General features: G+C 48.8%; 6 protein-coding genes across 14 annotated transcripts in view; 4 read left to right on the forward strand and 2 right to left on the reverse strand.

Annotated features, from left to right (window-relative positions):
• Positions 1-312: 312 nt before the first annotated feature.
• On the forward strand, positions 313-4,448 carry LOC121589761 (epoxide hydrolase 4-like). Of its 3 annotated transcripts, XM_041908876.1 has the most exons (8): positions 313-515; positions 1,048-2,001; positions 2,147-2,678; positions 2,764-2,862; positions 2,940-3,127; positions 3,273-3,405; positions 3,479-3,887; positions 3,967-4,448. In XM_041908876.1, the coding sequence occupies exons 3-8, from the start codon at positions 2,430-2,432 to the stop codon at positions 4,149-4,151; spliced, it is 1,263 nt and encodes a 420-aa protein (XP_041764810.1). In that variant the 5' UTR covers positions 313-515; positions 1,048-2,001; positions 2,147-2,429; the 3' UTR covers positions 4,152-4,448. The 3 variants fall into 3 exon arrangements, with proteins under 3 accessions (XP_041764810.1, XP_041764807.1, XP_041764808.1); XM_041908873.1 differs by having other exon boundaries at positions 1,048-2,678; XM_041908874.1 differs by lacking the exon at positions 313-515 and having other exon boundaries at positions 795-2,678.
• A 495-nt stretch (positions 4,449-4,943) lies between these two features.
• Positions 4,944-5,722, forward strand: LOC121589293 (translation machinery-associated protein 16 homolog). The gene is made up of 3 exons (XM_041908072.1): positions 4,944-5,031; positions 5,093-5,178; positions 5,257-5,722. Exons 1-3 carry the CDS (start codon positions 5,029-5,031, stop codon positions 5,708-5,710), a joined length of 543 nt encoding a protein of 180 aa, XP_041764006.1. The 5' UTR covers positions 4,944-5,028; the 3' UTR covers positions 5,711-5,722.
• On the reverse strand, positions 5,722-7,042 carry LOC121589292 (abasic site processing protein HMCES). Its single transcript, XM_041908071.1, has 2 exons — positions 6,855-7,042; positions 5,722-6,782 (listed from the first exon to the last, which is right to left on the reverse strand). The coding sequence occupies exons 1-2, from the start codon at positions 6,872-6,874 to the stop codon at positions 5,792-5,794; spliced, it is 1,011 nt and encodes a 336-aa protein (XP_041764005.1). The 5' UTR covers positions 6,875-7,042; the 3' UTR covers positions 5,722-5,791.
• A 34-nt stretch (positions 7,043-7,076) lies between these two features.
• On the forward strand, positions 7,077-9,049 carry LOC121589290. The gene is made up of 5 exons (XM_041908068.1): positions 7,077-7,183; positions 7,255-7,600; positions 7,682-7,732; positions 7,794-8,793; positions 8,871-9,049. The coding sequence occupies exons 1-5, from the start codon at positions 7,167-7,169 to the stop codon at positions 8,948-8,950; spliced, it is 1,494 nt and encodes a 497-aa protein (XP_041764002.1). The 5' UTR covers positions 7,077-7,166; the 3' UTR covers positions 8,951-9,049.
• Positions 9,050-9,185: 136 nt separating this feature from the next.
• Positions 9,186-11,770, reverse strand: LOC121589291 (maternal effect protein oskar). 2 transcript variants are annotated; one of them, XM_041908070.1, is made up of 4 exons: positions 11,351-11,770; positions 10,767-11,245; positions 10,591-10,687; positions 10,000-10,514 (listed from the first exon to the last, which is right to left on the reverse strand). In XM_041908070.1, the coding sequence occupies exons 1-4, from the start codon at positions 11,463-11,465 to the stop codon at positions 10,006-10,008; spliced, it is 1,200 nt and encodes a 399-aa protein (XP_041764004.1). In that variant the 5' UTR covers positions 11,466-11,770; the 3' UTR covers positions 10,000-10,005. The 2 variants fall into 2 exon arrangements, with proteins under 2 accessions (XP_041764003.1, XP_041764004.1); XM_041908069.1 differs by having other exon boundaries at positions 9,186-10,514; positions 10,767-11,770.
• Positions 11,771-12,703: 933 nt separating this feature from the next.
• Positions 12,704-15,722, forward strand: part of LOC121590851 (tight junction protein ZO-1) — a 48,143-nt gene continuing 45,124 nt past the window's right edge. For all 6 annotated transcript variants that reach the window (XM_041910911.1, XM_041910913.1, XM_041910915.1 and 3 more), the window contains exon 1: positions 12,704-13,451. In XM_041910911.1, coding sequence (XP_041766845.1) covers positions 13,004-13,451 — 448 coding nt within the window. In that variant the 5' untranslated portion in view covers positions 12,704-13,003. The remainder of the gene's footprint in view (positions 13,452-15,722) is intronic.

A 15,722-nucleotide genomic window follows, 5' to 3' on the forward strand; every position in this document is an offset into this window, starting at 1 on the left:
TGGAAAAGCAAAGCCCAGGACCCTAAGAAGCTATCAATAAAAATCCAAAAAGGCTTACAAGAAATTTGCTATCGCTCGTACGCGTTTTTCCTTCGCTCCGCCAATGCTTGCAAATAGAAGAAGAGAGAGAAAAAATGAAAGAAAGGCCACACTTAGCACCTCGGCAGAGATAAGGGACAAGATTGTTTGGGTCTTTGATTTAAACGCTTGATGGAGGAGAGGGGGGGGGGCACAGGAGGGTTTTAATCACTGATTACGAAGAGGGGAGGGGTGAGCCTCGGAGAATCTCGCTCGTGAGGAACAACACTGCGGGCGGCCAGTGTACTCGGTTCTGCCGAAGCGTTACGTTCGTCAAGCATGAAGCCGCTCGTGCGCCATAAGCTGTTAAATTAAATTAAACTCACAAGGGAAGCACCCGAAGCCACCTTACGCCAGCAGTTAGATGGTCTGTGGCGAACTGTTGTTACGCATTTCCAAATCTCGTGTGCAGTGTGCTTCGTTCGACTCTTCTTGTGGTAAATATTTAAACCTGCGCGTGACCTACATTTACGTACCCTTCTGCAACACAGTTTGATCTATCCCTCCCGCTTCTGCTTGGTTGCGAAGGGCAACCGTCTAACAAAAAAAAAAGAAACTACGTCACCGGGCTACTCGGCGAATGACGACCAGCGGCTGGACTTTCGACCCTACCACCGTCTGTCTGTTGCTTGGTCATCGCAAGATCAGATGGTTCGATGCGGCGCTAGCCCGGTTATGTTGCGTATGACATAATTTTGTGTTATGCTGCGCTCACCAACACCGACCCAAAACAGTGCGAGAGAGAGAGAGAGAGGGCAGAGTTTCAGATTAGCGTTGATTTTTGGACCATCTTTCCCTGCTCTCTCTTTCTCTCATGCGCCCTTCGAACTGTGCGTGCTGTAGTTATGACGTAGTATGCGCAGCAAAGGGCCCAAAAGGGAAGAGTGTCTCTCTGTGTGTGTGTGTGTTTGGGATGTGCAATAGTGTGAGTTTTTTTTCCTTCTTGTTTCTTGTTTCCCTCAACGATAGCGAAAGGTGGTTGTTTTGCTTTTTGCGTTCTCGTCGACGCTGCGTGCTTCCTTCCATCAACCGGCAACCCGCGTGTGCCCATCAACCATGGCAGGAGGAAAACGAGCATGAACGGCGCGCAGCAGGCGTCGTTGTCTATTGCTAGTCCATGCGTTCATGCGGAGCGTGAAAGGTGAAAATCAACTCTGGACGTGCAGATGTGGAACAAATACTGCCCATAAAAGCACGCGCATCCCGTGCAGTGAACGTGAAAATCGATGCCGCGATAAGCGTCCAGAATCTTTGTCCCGAGAATTCGTTTCCTTTCGCAGTGCGTGTGTGTGTGTGTGTGTGTGTGCGTCTTTGATGAAAATGAAGCCCGTTTAGTGGATGGATCGGGCATTCGATGGGCACTGTTTGTTGGCCGTTATCGCGCCGTCGGTTTTCGCTCACAGTATGCACAGAGGTTAATCGCGGCCGCTGGAAATCATTTGGACAGTTTGGCTATATGGGCGCGTGGTGTTGTTGCGCCCGCGTGCTACGTGAAGCGCAGCTTCTGCGCTGACTACGGATGGGCATCGGCATCGGATGTTTCTCGTAGATGGTGTGTGTTTGTGTTTGTGTGCGTTTGTTCCTTTCCACCGGTTAAAGTGCATCGTGTTCCAGAACGGAATCGGGTGAAAAAGAGAGAAAGAGAAAAGTGAGGCAAAAAAGCATACACAAGGGGTGTTTTTGCGAAAGAAAATAATACACACTGCCAACGTCATCAGCGTGTAACGCCGTGGCCCGGGAGATAGTGAGATCGACGGTCAGTAGCCACCGGTGACCCGTGTCTGGAGGGTGCAACTGAATGCAACCACTCTAAATTGGAAACCATCCCAGTCGGCCATTCTCGTACGTGAACCGGCGCAGTGAACAACTTCATTCTAAGGGGTGGCTTATCATCCCGGCGGTTCAAGTGCACATGGAATAGAGGTGAGGTGTGCAAGGTGTTAGGTCCCATTCGCTATAACAAGTGTGACGCAATCAAACGAGCCTGTGTGTATATGTGTGTGTGTCTGTCTAATCGACAAACCCAAACTATCATCTGCTGACCATCTACTCACCCGATGGCATCCAGTGACCGTTGGTGTCGTTGCCGGAGCAACACGTGCTAGTGTCACCGCTCGCCTGGATTTACATCGTGCGATGCCGTACCGCGATCGCGACTGTTTTTGTGTGATTAGCGTAATCTATAATTGCGGCAAATAACCAGTCCCAGGTTCTCCCAGCCGTGCGTGTTGCTCGGACAGCATCGAGCAAAGCAGCGAAACAGGAACTACAGTGTACGACACTCTCTTACATTCTAACCGCACAGTCGGCACTGTTTAGCAGCGAGGGCATCTGTTACGTCCCGCTTAAAAATGGGCAGTCAGAAGCGCGACTACGACGTGCTGGAGATAGTGCCAAAGTGGGAGATTACCAAGATCTATCTGCGATGTCTGCTGGCCAACTTTACGATACTGCTCAAGTGGCTTTACGAGAGTGTAAAGTGCAAGGTGAACCCGACCGCGATTATGCGGCGCACCATCGAACGAACCGACTTCCCCAACAAGCCACCGATCTTCATGACCGACACCAACCTTGGCCGGCATTCATACGTGAAGCTTGAGGTAATGTGCCCTCTCCGAGTGTTGGCACCTCGTGTGACATTGCTCTATAATGTCATGTTTTTTTTGTTTTTATATTCTTAAACAGAACACCAAACTACACTTCGTTGAGGCCGGTAGTCGCAGCAATCCCATCGTGCTGCTCTTACACGGCTTTCCCGACTGTTGGTTCGGTTGGCGCTATCAGGTTGGTGTGGAATTTTGACCTCAACCTGTCCGCATCCGAACAACTCCGCCACTAAACTAATCGCCCGCTAATTCCAGATACCGGAGCTGACACATTATTTTCACGTTATCGCACTGGATTTGAAGGGATTCAATGACTCGGACAAGCCGCACTGGCGCTTCGAGTATACGCCGAAAAAGGTGTGCGAAGATTTGCGCAAATTCCTGATCGCGATCAGTGCCAAAAGTGTGTCCATCATTGGGCACGATCTGGGGGCAACGATTGGGTAAGGCCGAGAATTATTTCCTGGACCTTCTTTCTCTCTGTGTGTGTGTGTGTGTGTGTGTGTGTGTGTGTGTGTGTGTGTGAGTGTGTGTGTGTGTGTGTGTGTGAGCGTTTAATGGTTTTGATATATGTTTTTTCACCACTAGATGGCTATTTGCCCACACCAACCCGGAAATGGTGGACAAGTTTGTAAGCGTTTCGACACCCCACCCGAATCTGCTGTGGGACAATCTTCCAAAAAGTTCACCCTTCAACCGAAGCTGGTTAGAATTTGTACAGGTATGAAAAACAACATTCATTTTCATTTTCTTTAATCAACAATTGATTGACATTTTTTCTTCCCATTCTCCAGCTACCAATGTTGCCCGAGATGGAGCTGAAGCATACGGCCGATAAACTGCTGCGCCGCTGTCACTCTCACGTTACAAAGGAAAAACTCTACTTATCCGGCACGAACGGCACACTGACGAACAACCTGATGGAGGCGTATCTGTACAGCTTCTGCCAAACGGACGACTGGCGGGGTCCGCTAAACTACTATCGCAACTTTCTGTTCTACCGTGTGCGCGATGGCGAGATCCTGCAGTGCCCGTGTCTGATCATAACGGGGAACGACGATCGGTTTTACAAGCTCGAGTCGGTAGTGAAGAGCTCAGAGTTTTGCGAGAACTTCATTATAAAAATCATCGAGCAGTGTGGCCGCGCACCGCACCAGGAGATGGCGGCCGAGTTTAACAGCACGTTGCTCAAATTTTTAATAGGTAAATGATGAAACCCGTAAAATCAACGGCTGAGAGTTCCAATGGGGGAATGTGAATTTTGTTTCTCTATCGTTTGCAGGTAAAAAGTTCTCACAAAAACCCACCGAAGTGCAGCCTACGCAAGCGCGAGGTCTGGTGGGTCGGATGTTTGGAGGCATTGGAACCGTTGCAAACAACACCGTAAAGCTGGGCAATAATCTACGAGAAACGTACGCGTTTGCAAATCCGCTCAGTAATGTTCCAAATTTTATGATAAAAGGATAGGTGTGTGTCTGTGTCGTTTTTGTGCTACTACTTCTTCACTATTCAACACACACACAAAGAGCAGAGGTCTCTGGAACCTGTTGCGCTCAGAATTAGTCATTAAATGGTGTGCTCCATACGCTGTACAATATTTAACATTAAATCATGTGCAAAGTGTTTCCAGCTATGACTTAGAGTGTGTGTGAGTGTGTGCGTGTATATAAATTAAGTATCATTCATTGAACTCCATTGCTCAGAAAATAACTTAATAAGTTTAATTATATCGGAACGCAAATAAAGTATCTACGTGTTTTGTAAGTCATCTTGTAAAAATGTATTTTATCATCCGTCAGCTCTCCCAAAACAATCAATACAAACTTCTGACTGTAATTGTTGTAAAAAAAAAACAGATAATTTAAAAAAAAACTTGAGAAAAGATTGCTGTTCTTAATAGTGCATAGAAAGATTATTAAATATTTGAATGCAAAGTAAAGACAACTCATATTGTGTATGTAAAGCGGAAACCATGAAAAATGCCATACAGGTTCTTTGGTCTCCGTAGGTCATTTTATCGATATGGCTACGGACGACTCATCTCGTAAACCCTATAAAGACCTAAGCACAGGGATGGTGAAGACCTTGTGGGAACAAGCTAAAGTGGAAAGATTGCCCAAATACACCGCTTAGGTCTAGATAATGGCTTCCCAAAACTGTTGCTTTTGGATTCCCAAAATGTTATCATTATGTCATCCAAGCGTTCATTTAGGTATGGCATTTTCGATTATACCGACACCGTTTGACAGTTCGGTATAAATCAGCTCAACATAAACAATAACATTGTCAAACACATGCGTGTGCGACCAAATTTCTGTTGGCGCAGTTCATTTCATCTGTAAAGATGGTAAGAATCCTCTTCTGTACTTATAATCTTATTATCGAGCTAAGTATCCTTTCCTTTTTAGCCTAAGCAAACCATTCTCAAAGAGTTAGCCAAATGCAAACATCCTAAGAGTAGAAAAACACTAGCTCTTACCCGTAAGGTCAAAAAGTAAGTACGCGGACCATACGTCCTGCCATGCCCAGAATCGCCTACAACCAATCGACACTATTATATCTTTTTCCACAGAATCAACAACCGAGAGAAAACAAAACTGGGACATGCAGCAAAGGCCAATATTGTCGGTAAAAAGCTGGCATGGTTTGCGGAACGGCTCCTGGAACGCGAGGACCCGCTGATGCCGGCTGAGTATGAAGCGCTGGTGGATGAGTACCTGCAGCGGTTCGATCAAGAGCTGGAACAAATCAAAATCGTACAATCCATCGGCAAGCATCGCGCGACGCAACACGCTGCACGCGAAGCAGTGATCAAAACTACGATCGAAACGGAAAAGCTTAACTTCAACACCGGAGGCGGCATCGAGCTGCCCGATCTGTGCGATGCGGTTAACTTTAAACTGTTTCAAGAGTGGGACGGCAGTGCAGCGAGCATACAGCATTTGAAGCTTAAGTTCATTTCGAGAAAATCGCTCAAAACAAGCGCCGCCAAGAAGGAGGCTGAGGTAGAGAAAATGATGGAATAACACGATTCAGGTACCAACATACATCAAAGAGTTTTATTTCTCTCGGAAAATTCATAAACAATTTAAGGTAACTTATCAGCCTCATGGCACATCCGGATCGGGTTTCGGTTTCTTGTCCACCGGTTCCGTCTTCAATTCCTGCTTTACCGAACCCTCCACAGCTGGGGGCTTTTCTTCGCCATCGTCATGCTTTCGCTTCTTAACAATCAGCCACGATTGCATCATTTTGCTTTTCGGAACGACGCCAGACTTGCCGCTTCCGTCACCCGATTTGCCCTGCTCGAGCGGTTTGTTGCATTGGTCCGATTTATTGCGCGAGTTGTTCACAACGTTCGACACGCGGTACCACTTCAGCGCTTGGCATGGTTGCAAAAGATTGAGCGCTCTGTTCGCCGGCACACGCTTAAAATCCAACCAGTCCGCCACCTGTGCATCGGTCTCGAGAATGGCCGGCGATCGATGGTGTATGCTCGCGAACTGACCCTCCGTTTCAAACGTGATCACCGTGTAGCTGTACAGCTTGTCCCCGTTCTCGTCGTTCCACACATCGAACAGCCCGGCAATGCGGAGCAACTGCAGCTGCCCTCCCGTCTCTAGCTGCCAGGTGGATTTGTCCTCCATCTTGACCTTCTCTGCCTGCGGCGCGTGCACGTAGAAAGCGGCCCGTTCGGAGGGCTTCAGCGGTTTTACCGTTTGCCATTCGTAGAAGCCTTCGCAAAGTGTGACACACCGTTGGCCCGAGGCGAGCGGTGGTCCGTACAGCTTCGAGAACGCCAATCCCTCCAGCCGGCAGTTGTTCGTGGTTAGGCCGTGCTTCCGGTAGTCACCCTTGTGCCAGCGTGGTACCATGCCCCACATCATCGGCACCAGCAACCGATCGGCTGAATCGGCCGACTCATCAAAGTGCAGGGCGGAAACAAGCACTGGCGTTACGTCCGTCGGAGCTACATTAAACGAAGGGACGTACTTTTTCCCACAATTGAACTCATTTCGGTAGCGCGGTTGTTTCGGTTTGTTTTGTCCGCTTTTGTTGTACTTGCAGCAGCTTTCCAGCTCTTTCGGTTCCAGTGTCCTGGTGGGAAGATGCAAGAGCTAGGATGTTACATACGAAGTACCAAAAACATTTAAATACAAAGGAACTTACAAACACGTTCGGCCACACATGGTTTTCCAATAATTTCATCAAACAATTCGCAAAACGCGCAAACGCTTTTCTGCCTTTGGCCTTCGGGTGTGTAGCGTCGCTCGTCGTCGGAATGGTGGTGCTGTTCAATTGCGCCGTTACCAAAACACAACGCCGCTACACTGACAAGCGCAATGCACGCGAACGCGCACTGACAGCCGTTTGTTTACAAACAACTTCTTTTTCCATAGCAACGGGCCGGATCTTCTTTTCTCCGAGCATGGTCCGAAGCGCCTTCAGAACCGATCGATAATTTACAGAATTTTGTTGGAGATGCTGAAACGAAAATGGTACGATTGTGTCATGGCATCGCTGCAGAGTTGTTGTAGTGTTAAACCCATACTTTTTCGTTTCGTTTTAGGAGTAACAAACAGTACTGTGGCGATGTCGAGTCGAATCCATTCGAGTTTGCCTATCGCGGGAGTGTGTTTGACCCTTACAAGAAGGACTCGAACAAAGTGCCCACGGTCGAGGAACAGTCACGCCTCAGTGCCACAACAGCGGACGCGGAGGACCTGATCGAGGCCATTCCACTCCCTGCCCACCGTTTGTCGGCCAAAGTTCGTCAACAGTATCTATACTATTTGGAGCGTGTTTTGCGCAAAAACTATCATACCTGGTTATCGTCTTACAGCGGCCACCCTGGCGATAATCCGTTCTCGGATGGTGAGCTGCGGCAATGTGCAGAAGCTATTGAAATGCGAGCGGTAAGGAGGAAACTGTAGGGTATGGGGGTTTCAGCAAAAAATAGTTATAAATTACATCTCCATCTCGTGTCTGCTTTGCAGGTTCAATCGTGTATGATTACATCGCTTTATCAAAATTTTATTCTCCAAAAGGTGAGAAAAATATCGAATATTACATGCTTTTTTAGCTAATGTTAACCTTTTGCTTGTTAAGATTGGAGAAATCAGAAAACAAACCACCCTCGGACTCATTCATCCGAATCTCACCGATGTAAAGTTTCAACCGGCATACGTCAAGCGAGAACAGTGTCACGTGGGTGTGCAGACCGATTGTGGTGAAGCATCGGAATCCTTTGCATTCCCAAATGCAACCGTACCGATGCTCAACCTTCCCGAGATAAGCTTAGAAGAAAAGATGGAATTGTTTCACCGAAATCACTCCACCTCAGAACATTCATCATACGCCGAGAGCAGTACGAAACATTCGGTGCAAAAGCACGAACCCATCGCACACACCACGCCAGTACAAATGTCGAACAGTGTGCCATTAACGGTAGACGGTCCCACCGGCTCGATGATGGAAGGCCCACGGCCCCGCAATGATGCCATGGACGATGCGATACTCAAGGAGCTACAGGCAATGTTTGAACCCGCGGACGTTGACGAGGTAAACATATTCGAATGGAGCGAAGATCAGGCCCAGGTGAAAGCAATCATAAATGAGATTGAAAGCGTCAAACCGACCCAAGCACAAGGGCAGTATGGGAGCAGCAGGGCAGCACCCGCCAGCCCATCACTCGATCGAAAAGCGTTACTTCCCGACCGTTCACCACGGGTCGGCCCTGGCGCACAGCAGCCGCCCGATTTGCGCTGCAGCATGTGGCCGTGTGAGTTGCACAGGCAGCGGATGAGGCTGCGCAATTTGTTGGTAAAAATAGCGGAAGACAATTACCGCCGGTACGAGCGGCTGGTACAAACGCAGTTCGTCACCCTGTTCGGTGCGGACGACGGGGAGGAGCAGGACCTTGGCCCGTACAGTCCCTCGATCGAGCTGAACGAGGTGCTGGTATCGAGCTGCCGGCAGCGCATCGCCAAATGGGTGGTGCAGGCGCTGATGCGACCGCTCAACGATGGGCTGATAGGAAATAGGTTTCTATTTAAAAAGCTGGCCAAGCGGCTGGCCGATGGTATCATCTACCAGAATCAGTATCCGGGTAAGTTAGTGTCTGTGGGATGTGCTTTTTTAAACAATGAATTAAATTAATTTTCTCTTTTTGTTTGCTTTTTTTAGATAAAAAATTCATTCGAAAATACATCGATGAGTATTTCTGCTCCCATGCACAAATCAAAAGTATTGAGGATATAACATGAACTCACGAGCATGTGCAAATTAAATCGTTCCTTTTTCGCACAATAAACGCCATCCGTTGTTGGGTGGTGCTACCCAAAAATCGCCCATAAACATTTCGCTAAATAATTCCGATATAAGCACGCACAGGATTTCAGTTGACTTGCACTGGGTAGTACAATTTTTATTGACACAAAAAGTGCACAAACACGAGAGACACTATAAAAACACATAAACATAAACATTGGTTACAGGTGGTGTGCGCGTACTGAAACTGACCATGATCAGGATAAATAATGTTCGCTCAAGGTTCTATCGTGCGCCTACCATGTTCCGTTCCCATGGCAACGAACGTTTCGCACCGCGGGGCGGTGGGTTTTTAGAAACTGACTTACAAACAGGACCGGTCGCTAGCACACGTTGCAAGTCAATTTACTAGTTACTGCACCGAAACGAAGCTTGCTGGGAGTTCGAGGCTACTGGCTCTCCTAGACATCGGCCGATCTGCTGAAGAACCACCAAACTGGAACTGCCTCTGGCGTCACAACGGTGCGGCTCGGGTACGGGCACGATCTGGGCCCAGCACAGTTGTTGCGAAGCATCAAGCCAATTCGTCTTCCGGAAGGACAAACTCTTGCTGCTTCGTGCTAGCGTGCCCGTACCACCACCACCACCCCGCGGGTGGGGATACAGGAACAGCACACCGTACGATGCGCTTGATCCCGGGGTCAAGGTGTACAGTGTGCCGCTCTAGTGCCGCGTTGCCATACGGTGGGAACAATTGGCACCGATAGCGCGTTTGTTCTTAACATTACAAGCGATGCAACTAAGCAAACAACAAGCACAAAAATACACGCGCGCGCCACTTACGTAAAGGATAAGAGACGCAGGTCACCAACGCGAAACAATAACACGAATATAACAAGTTAAAAGAAAACGGTGGGAACTGGGTGCGCGTGCAGGGAGGGAATGGTGCGAGGCCCCGTACTGCGAGGAGGAAAGCTTAACACTACCAAACACGTCCCAATCCCCCATCGAACGGGGTACGGGGCAAATGAACGATTGAGGGTGCGCGCGGTCAGTAGTACCGCCACTCTTCGCTGGTGGTCAGCTGGGCGGCTATTTCGTTCCCCAGCACACCGAGCATGTGCTGCCGGCCGAGCTTGTTCCACAGCACGTGCGGCATAATGCTGCCGGACACCTTGCGCGGTCCGGGCTGGAAGCACTCGAACCGCACCGTACCGTCCGCGTGCACAAAGTGCTTCCACAGATCGATCGTGCGCGGACAGGTGCGGCAGATGTACTCGTTCAGCTTGAGCAGCCGCTCGGCCATCGTCGTGCGGCCGCCACTGTTGGCGATCGGAGTCAGCGTTGTCATGATCGGTTCCACGTTACGCTCGCGGAACCGGGCCACCAGCTGGTTGAAGTCATGGATCAGATCGATCATCGCGCGTCCGTGCAGCAGATCGACCGTGCCGACGTTCACCAGCACGTGGTCCGCGATGAACGGCGCCATCTCGACGCGTTTGGCAGCCTCCGAGAGCGTTAGTCCTGAGATGCATAGTCCGCTCATATCGATGTCGTGGCCTGGTGGTGTCGAAGCAGAAAGCGAAAAGTGTAAGTTGAGCGCCACTTGCGTTCGTTAATTTACAGCTACACATACCTGGATCGAATGAAAATCCGAGCTCCCATTTAGCTATGGCTAGGAAAAAGTCGTCTCCCACCAGCTGATGACGATGGTACGACGGTCCGTACATCGACTGATTAGGAAGAGAAAAGGGACCCCCACTGATTAGGTACCGCCCAGCGTGGAATGTACTTCCGCACATAAATACTTACAAAATCAAGCTCATCCGATCGGGACTGTCTCCAACCTGCGGACCGGTGCTGGCCGCCGCTTCGACGCGTGTACGGATGTCTTCTCTCGGCGCGGGGCGCACGCCTCACACGGTAGGGCCGTGCCGGCTGTGGCTGTGGCATCATATCGCCGAAAAGGCCATCAGATTCCACGGTGCCGGGGCCGCCCATTTGCGTGCCGGCCGTCGAGTAGCAGTACTGAAAGTTGTTCACCGGCGCCCCGGTAGCACGTGGCATGTAGCGTCGATAATTGCTGCCGCCGGGGCCGCGCGGGGACCGCTGCGCCTGTATCATGTCGACCACGTGCTTGGTCCGGGCTGTCCGGCAGAACCACAGCATCAAACCATGTGCACCGTCGGTTGAGCACCAAACGCCCTCCATCCCGAAAAGGTAGTTTAGCAGCGCGGAATGGGTGTAAAATCGGTCCAGCAGGTGTATCCCCGTTAGCTCCCGATAGTCGTCTACGTGAACGGTAGTGAAATAGAGGACAATCACACAAACACACATTAGCACGCGGCTCAGCCAGAGCAGCACGATCCTCCGGCGTTCGATCGCGCTCGCCGTACCTATTATTTCGTCCACCGTTGCACCCGCCTTCGACCGGGTGATGATAACGCTGCGCAGCTGTACCTGCAGCTCTTCCTCGCCGTCGCAAGATGTGATTGGTGCGAGTAAACCCATGTCGGTAAGTGTGTTTTTTTGTTTTGTTTGTTTTTTTGGCTGTTAGAGTTGAAACAGACCTCACGCACTGCACCCAGTAAAGTATCACACAGAAAATTGGTAGATAGTGTTGTAGCCCGTTAGCCTCGCCGCTGCCACGTGGCAATAGCGTGCACGGATCCTCGCACCGGGGTACTGTTCGTCGCACAAAAATGCGAAAATGGAACTCACTGCGGTGCGGGAGGATACATTTATAGACTTTCGGTTAAGGCAAGGCACACGGCTACACACACCACTCGCCAAAGGCTTTCTGTGACCGGAAGGGACACTCGTTTTGCGGGCACTGTACTAATAGCTCTCACTCTATAGTGCTTCGCAAACATTGCAGCTTCCAAAAGGCCGACGGTCAAGGTTTGTCGAGGTGGGGGAAACACTTAGATAAAATAATTTAATAAATAGAATTTAGAAAGACGAAATTGTGCAAATGTAAATGCTCTAATTTTCTATGTTCACTAAGTAACACTGTAATTAAACTTTTTAAATTAGTAGAAATAAAATAAATAGTTGTAAATAAATATAAATGGTATGACGATTAATGATAAAAGAACAATAAAACACTCAATTCGAACCCAGCTTATTTAAAAAATTGAATTGTGTTAAAACATGTTTTTTTAACGAAATTTGGAAGAGTAAATACTAAATATATATTTTGTTTACATTTTTTATTATTAAGGTGTATCAACTTTAAAAAAAAGCAAGTTTATCTTCCAATTTCGTATTACACGTGTAATTACAATGAATACAACTCGTGTGTCTCTTTCTAACATTCGCAAACGCAAACATGAGTAAAGAGTATAGAGCTATGCAGGGGTGTTCAGCTTATTTTGGTAAGATGTTAGTCACAGTATTGGTAATTAAATTAATCTTCGATTACAGTGTTTTATAAACACAAACCGATGTTTTTCCGTTTGTTTTCTAATAAAAAATGTTTTCAATAAAAACTTACTTAAACTTACATACTTTTTTATTTAACACGGCTTCTAAACGTTTTATTACAAAATTTCTAAGCTTACTCAAAACATCATAAAATACCACCATTTTTATCGTTATCGATCCAAATGATATCTGAAGATTGAATAAATTCATTTCACAACGTAATCTAAACCAACAGCAAACCTGGCACAAAAACCCTGCAATCCAAACCCGAGATGCATCCTCTCCATGGACGTGCTGGACGGCGTTCACTGCGAGAGAGCGCTCAGAGTAAATGTTCGCGTCCAGGTAGACGCAGCTGCCGTTTCTCCGTAGCGTACTCGAAGCGTCGCGCCGCGTTTGTTGTGTCGTGCCGTCGTTTCGCGGTTTCGTGCATTAATTTAACTCGCTACCGGTCGGGGTGTTTGGTGTAGAATAAAAAAAGCCAAAGTACAAAAGTGTTTGCAAATACAGGCTGGCGTGGCAATGTGGGTGACCGAGAGAAGCTAGCTTTTATTTGGTGTGCGCTACTCCTCCTGCAATACTTACGGCGGTAGTGTGTGGTACAAAAGCCTCGCCAGCAAAACATGGCCGACGAGACGGGCGAAGTGCGGTCGCTGCTGATGCGTCATCGGCTGTCGATTGTGCGTGATTTGATCGGTACGAGTTTGGTGCAGGTGTTGCTCAAGGCGGGCGTCCTCACGGTCGCCCAGGAGGAACAGCTGACCGGGGAGCCCAGCCTGGATGCGCGCTGCGATCAGCTAATCGAGCTGATTGCCCGCGACGGGTTCGAAAAGTTCAAACAGTTTTGCTACGCCATCGAGTCCGAATGCAGCCAGCTAATTTCGGACCTGATCAACGATAAACTGTCCCAGGCGGAGGAGGAGCTGCAGGAGGAACAAGCCGGTGTTGGGTATGGTGGCGGCGGTGTGAATATTAGCGCCGGTGTTCCGTTGAACATTGGCGCTGTCCACCCGGCTATCGTACAGCCAGGAGATCCAGAGCCGGTCGTAGCCTCCTTCGTCAATGCTGATGGTAAGTGTATTTTTCTTTTTGCGTGAAAGTGAGAAGAAAGTGTGCTGCTTGGGAGTGCGTGTGTGTATGTGCGATTTCCGTTTCATCCGATGCCGAATGTGTGCCAATTTTGTTGTCCGTAATGTGTAAACAGTAGTATCTGAAACAGTGTCATTAGTGAAATTTGCAGCAAGGCAGAGCAGATGGAAAATGAGTACAGCACACAGCAGGGCAAATGCTTTTTTCCGGCGAAGATAGAAAACTCCATTAAAAGCAACCACAACAACACGGCCCCAGGCTCATCATCGCGTCCACTGATGAAGAGATCTTTGCCTTCGTTGCCATGGAAACGATGCAGTGCTTCGTCGGATGGCGATGAATGGCGGCCGTACGCAACGGAGGCAGGAAATTCGGATGAATTGAAATTATCCCACAGCACAGAATGTAATTCATTTCCGACCGACCGACCGAGCGGCATTGTACACACGCAGACACACACACACACACACACACACCACACACACACACACACACACACACACACACACACACACACACACCACACACACACACACACACACACACACACACACACACACACACACACACACACACACACACACACACACACACACACACACACACACACACACACACACACACACACACACACACACACACACACACACACACACACACACACACACACACACACACACACACACCACACACACACACACACACACACACCACACACACACACACACACACACACACACACACACACACACACACACACACACACACACACACACACACACACACACACACACACACACACACACACACACACACACACACACACACACACACACACACACACACACACACACACACACACACACACACACACACACACACACACACACACAACACACACACACACACACACACACACAACACACACACACACACACACACACACACACACACACACACACACACACACACACACACACACACACACACACACACACACACACACACACACACACACACACACACACACACACACACACACACACACACACACACACACACACACACACACACACACACACACACACACACACTGCGCCTTTTGCTTATGGTCGGGCGGGGGCCGGTCGAACGGGCGCGAGGGGCTTTTTTTATTCCACATATTATTTTTCCTTTCAATTTGTCCAACCCGGCACCCGACCAAGTCGCCCGTTTCCCTTTCTTTCTCAGTTTTCTAATATGCTGGGTGGTATCGGTGGTGGCGGAGGCCGGGGAAAAAGGTCTGTGTCGGCGTCTGTCTTATGTCGCTTCGTAGATCGTGGCCACACCACCACCACCACGGCCACTCTCTATCGTTGCCTCGGGGTGTGTGTCGCTGTTGGTTTTCAATGCTGCCATGCTCACACGGACACACACTCACAATCCAAGTCACGTGCGTGTGTGTGTGTGTGTGTGTGTGTGTGTGTGTGTGTGTGTGTGTGTGTGTGTGTGTGTGTGTGTTAGTAACGAGCCTCTCGGATCTATTGCGTGTGAGATCGGTTCCCTTCTAGCAGCGACTTTGCCCTCTGGTGCTGGAAGGGTTTACGCTAGACGCTGAACAAAAATAAACAACTTACAGCCATCGAGCGGGTGGGAGAGAGAAACGGCAAGTAGCTACTTCTCGGGGCTACTTCTGAAAAATAAAAAAAACACCAGAAGTTATGATGCGATTGAAAACAATCAACAATTCAGCAGCAAGTGAAGAGAGATGCGATCGTAATGCATGGATGATATGATTCCCACCGAAACCGGCGAATGAAAAACATGACCAGGAACACTCCACTCAATAGTGTGTATGCTGAGAGCATAAACATTGATTTAGCTTCCCCAGTCGGGACAGTGCAAGGAAAGCCGTGCGATCCATACTTCAAGCCGTCCCAAAACTCCACGCCTGCTTCAATATTCCAGGCTCGAATACTTTTGTAGTGAGGAAAGATTTTGCTTATCATCCTGTCAACAGCCCAGTTTGTTTGATCGATAGCTTCCACTGATAACACGTTGCCCGCATAGAACATCCATCTCTTGAAGTCATTGCCAAAAACTCACCATTTTCTCTTGCTCACACCCTACACTATGTTGCCGAACAATGTCGTAATGCCTCTTAATGATACGTCACATTTTCCCTTGTCTTGAAAAAGAATCCGACCTGTTGGAACGGAAGCAAACATTCCCATTGCCACTCGATCATTCCGGTTCCTCAACTTCCTGTTGATA

The sequence above is a fragment of the Anopheles merus genome, chromosome 2R (assembly GCF_017562075.2).
Source record: "Anopheles merus strain MAF chromosome 2R, AmerM5.1, whole genome shotgun sequence".
Lineage (NCBI taxonomy): Eukaryota > Metazoa > Arthropoda > Insecta > Diptera > Culicidae > Anopheles > Anopheles merus.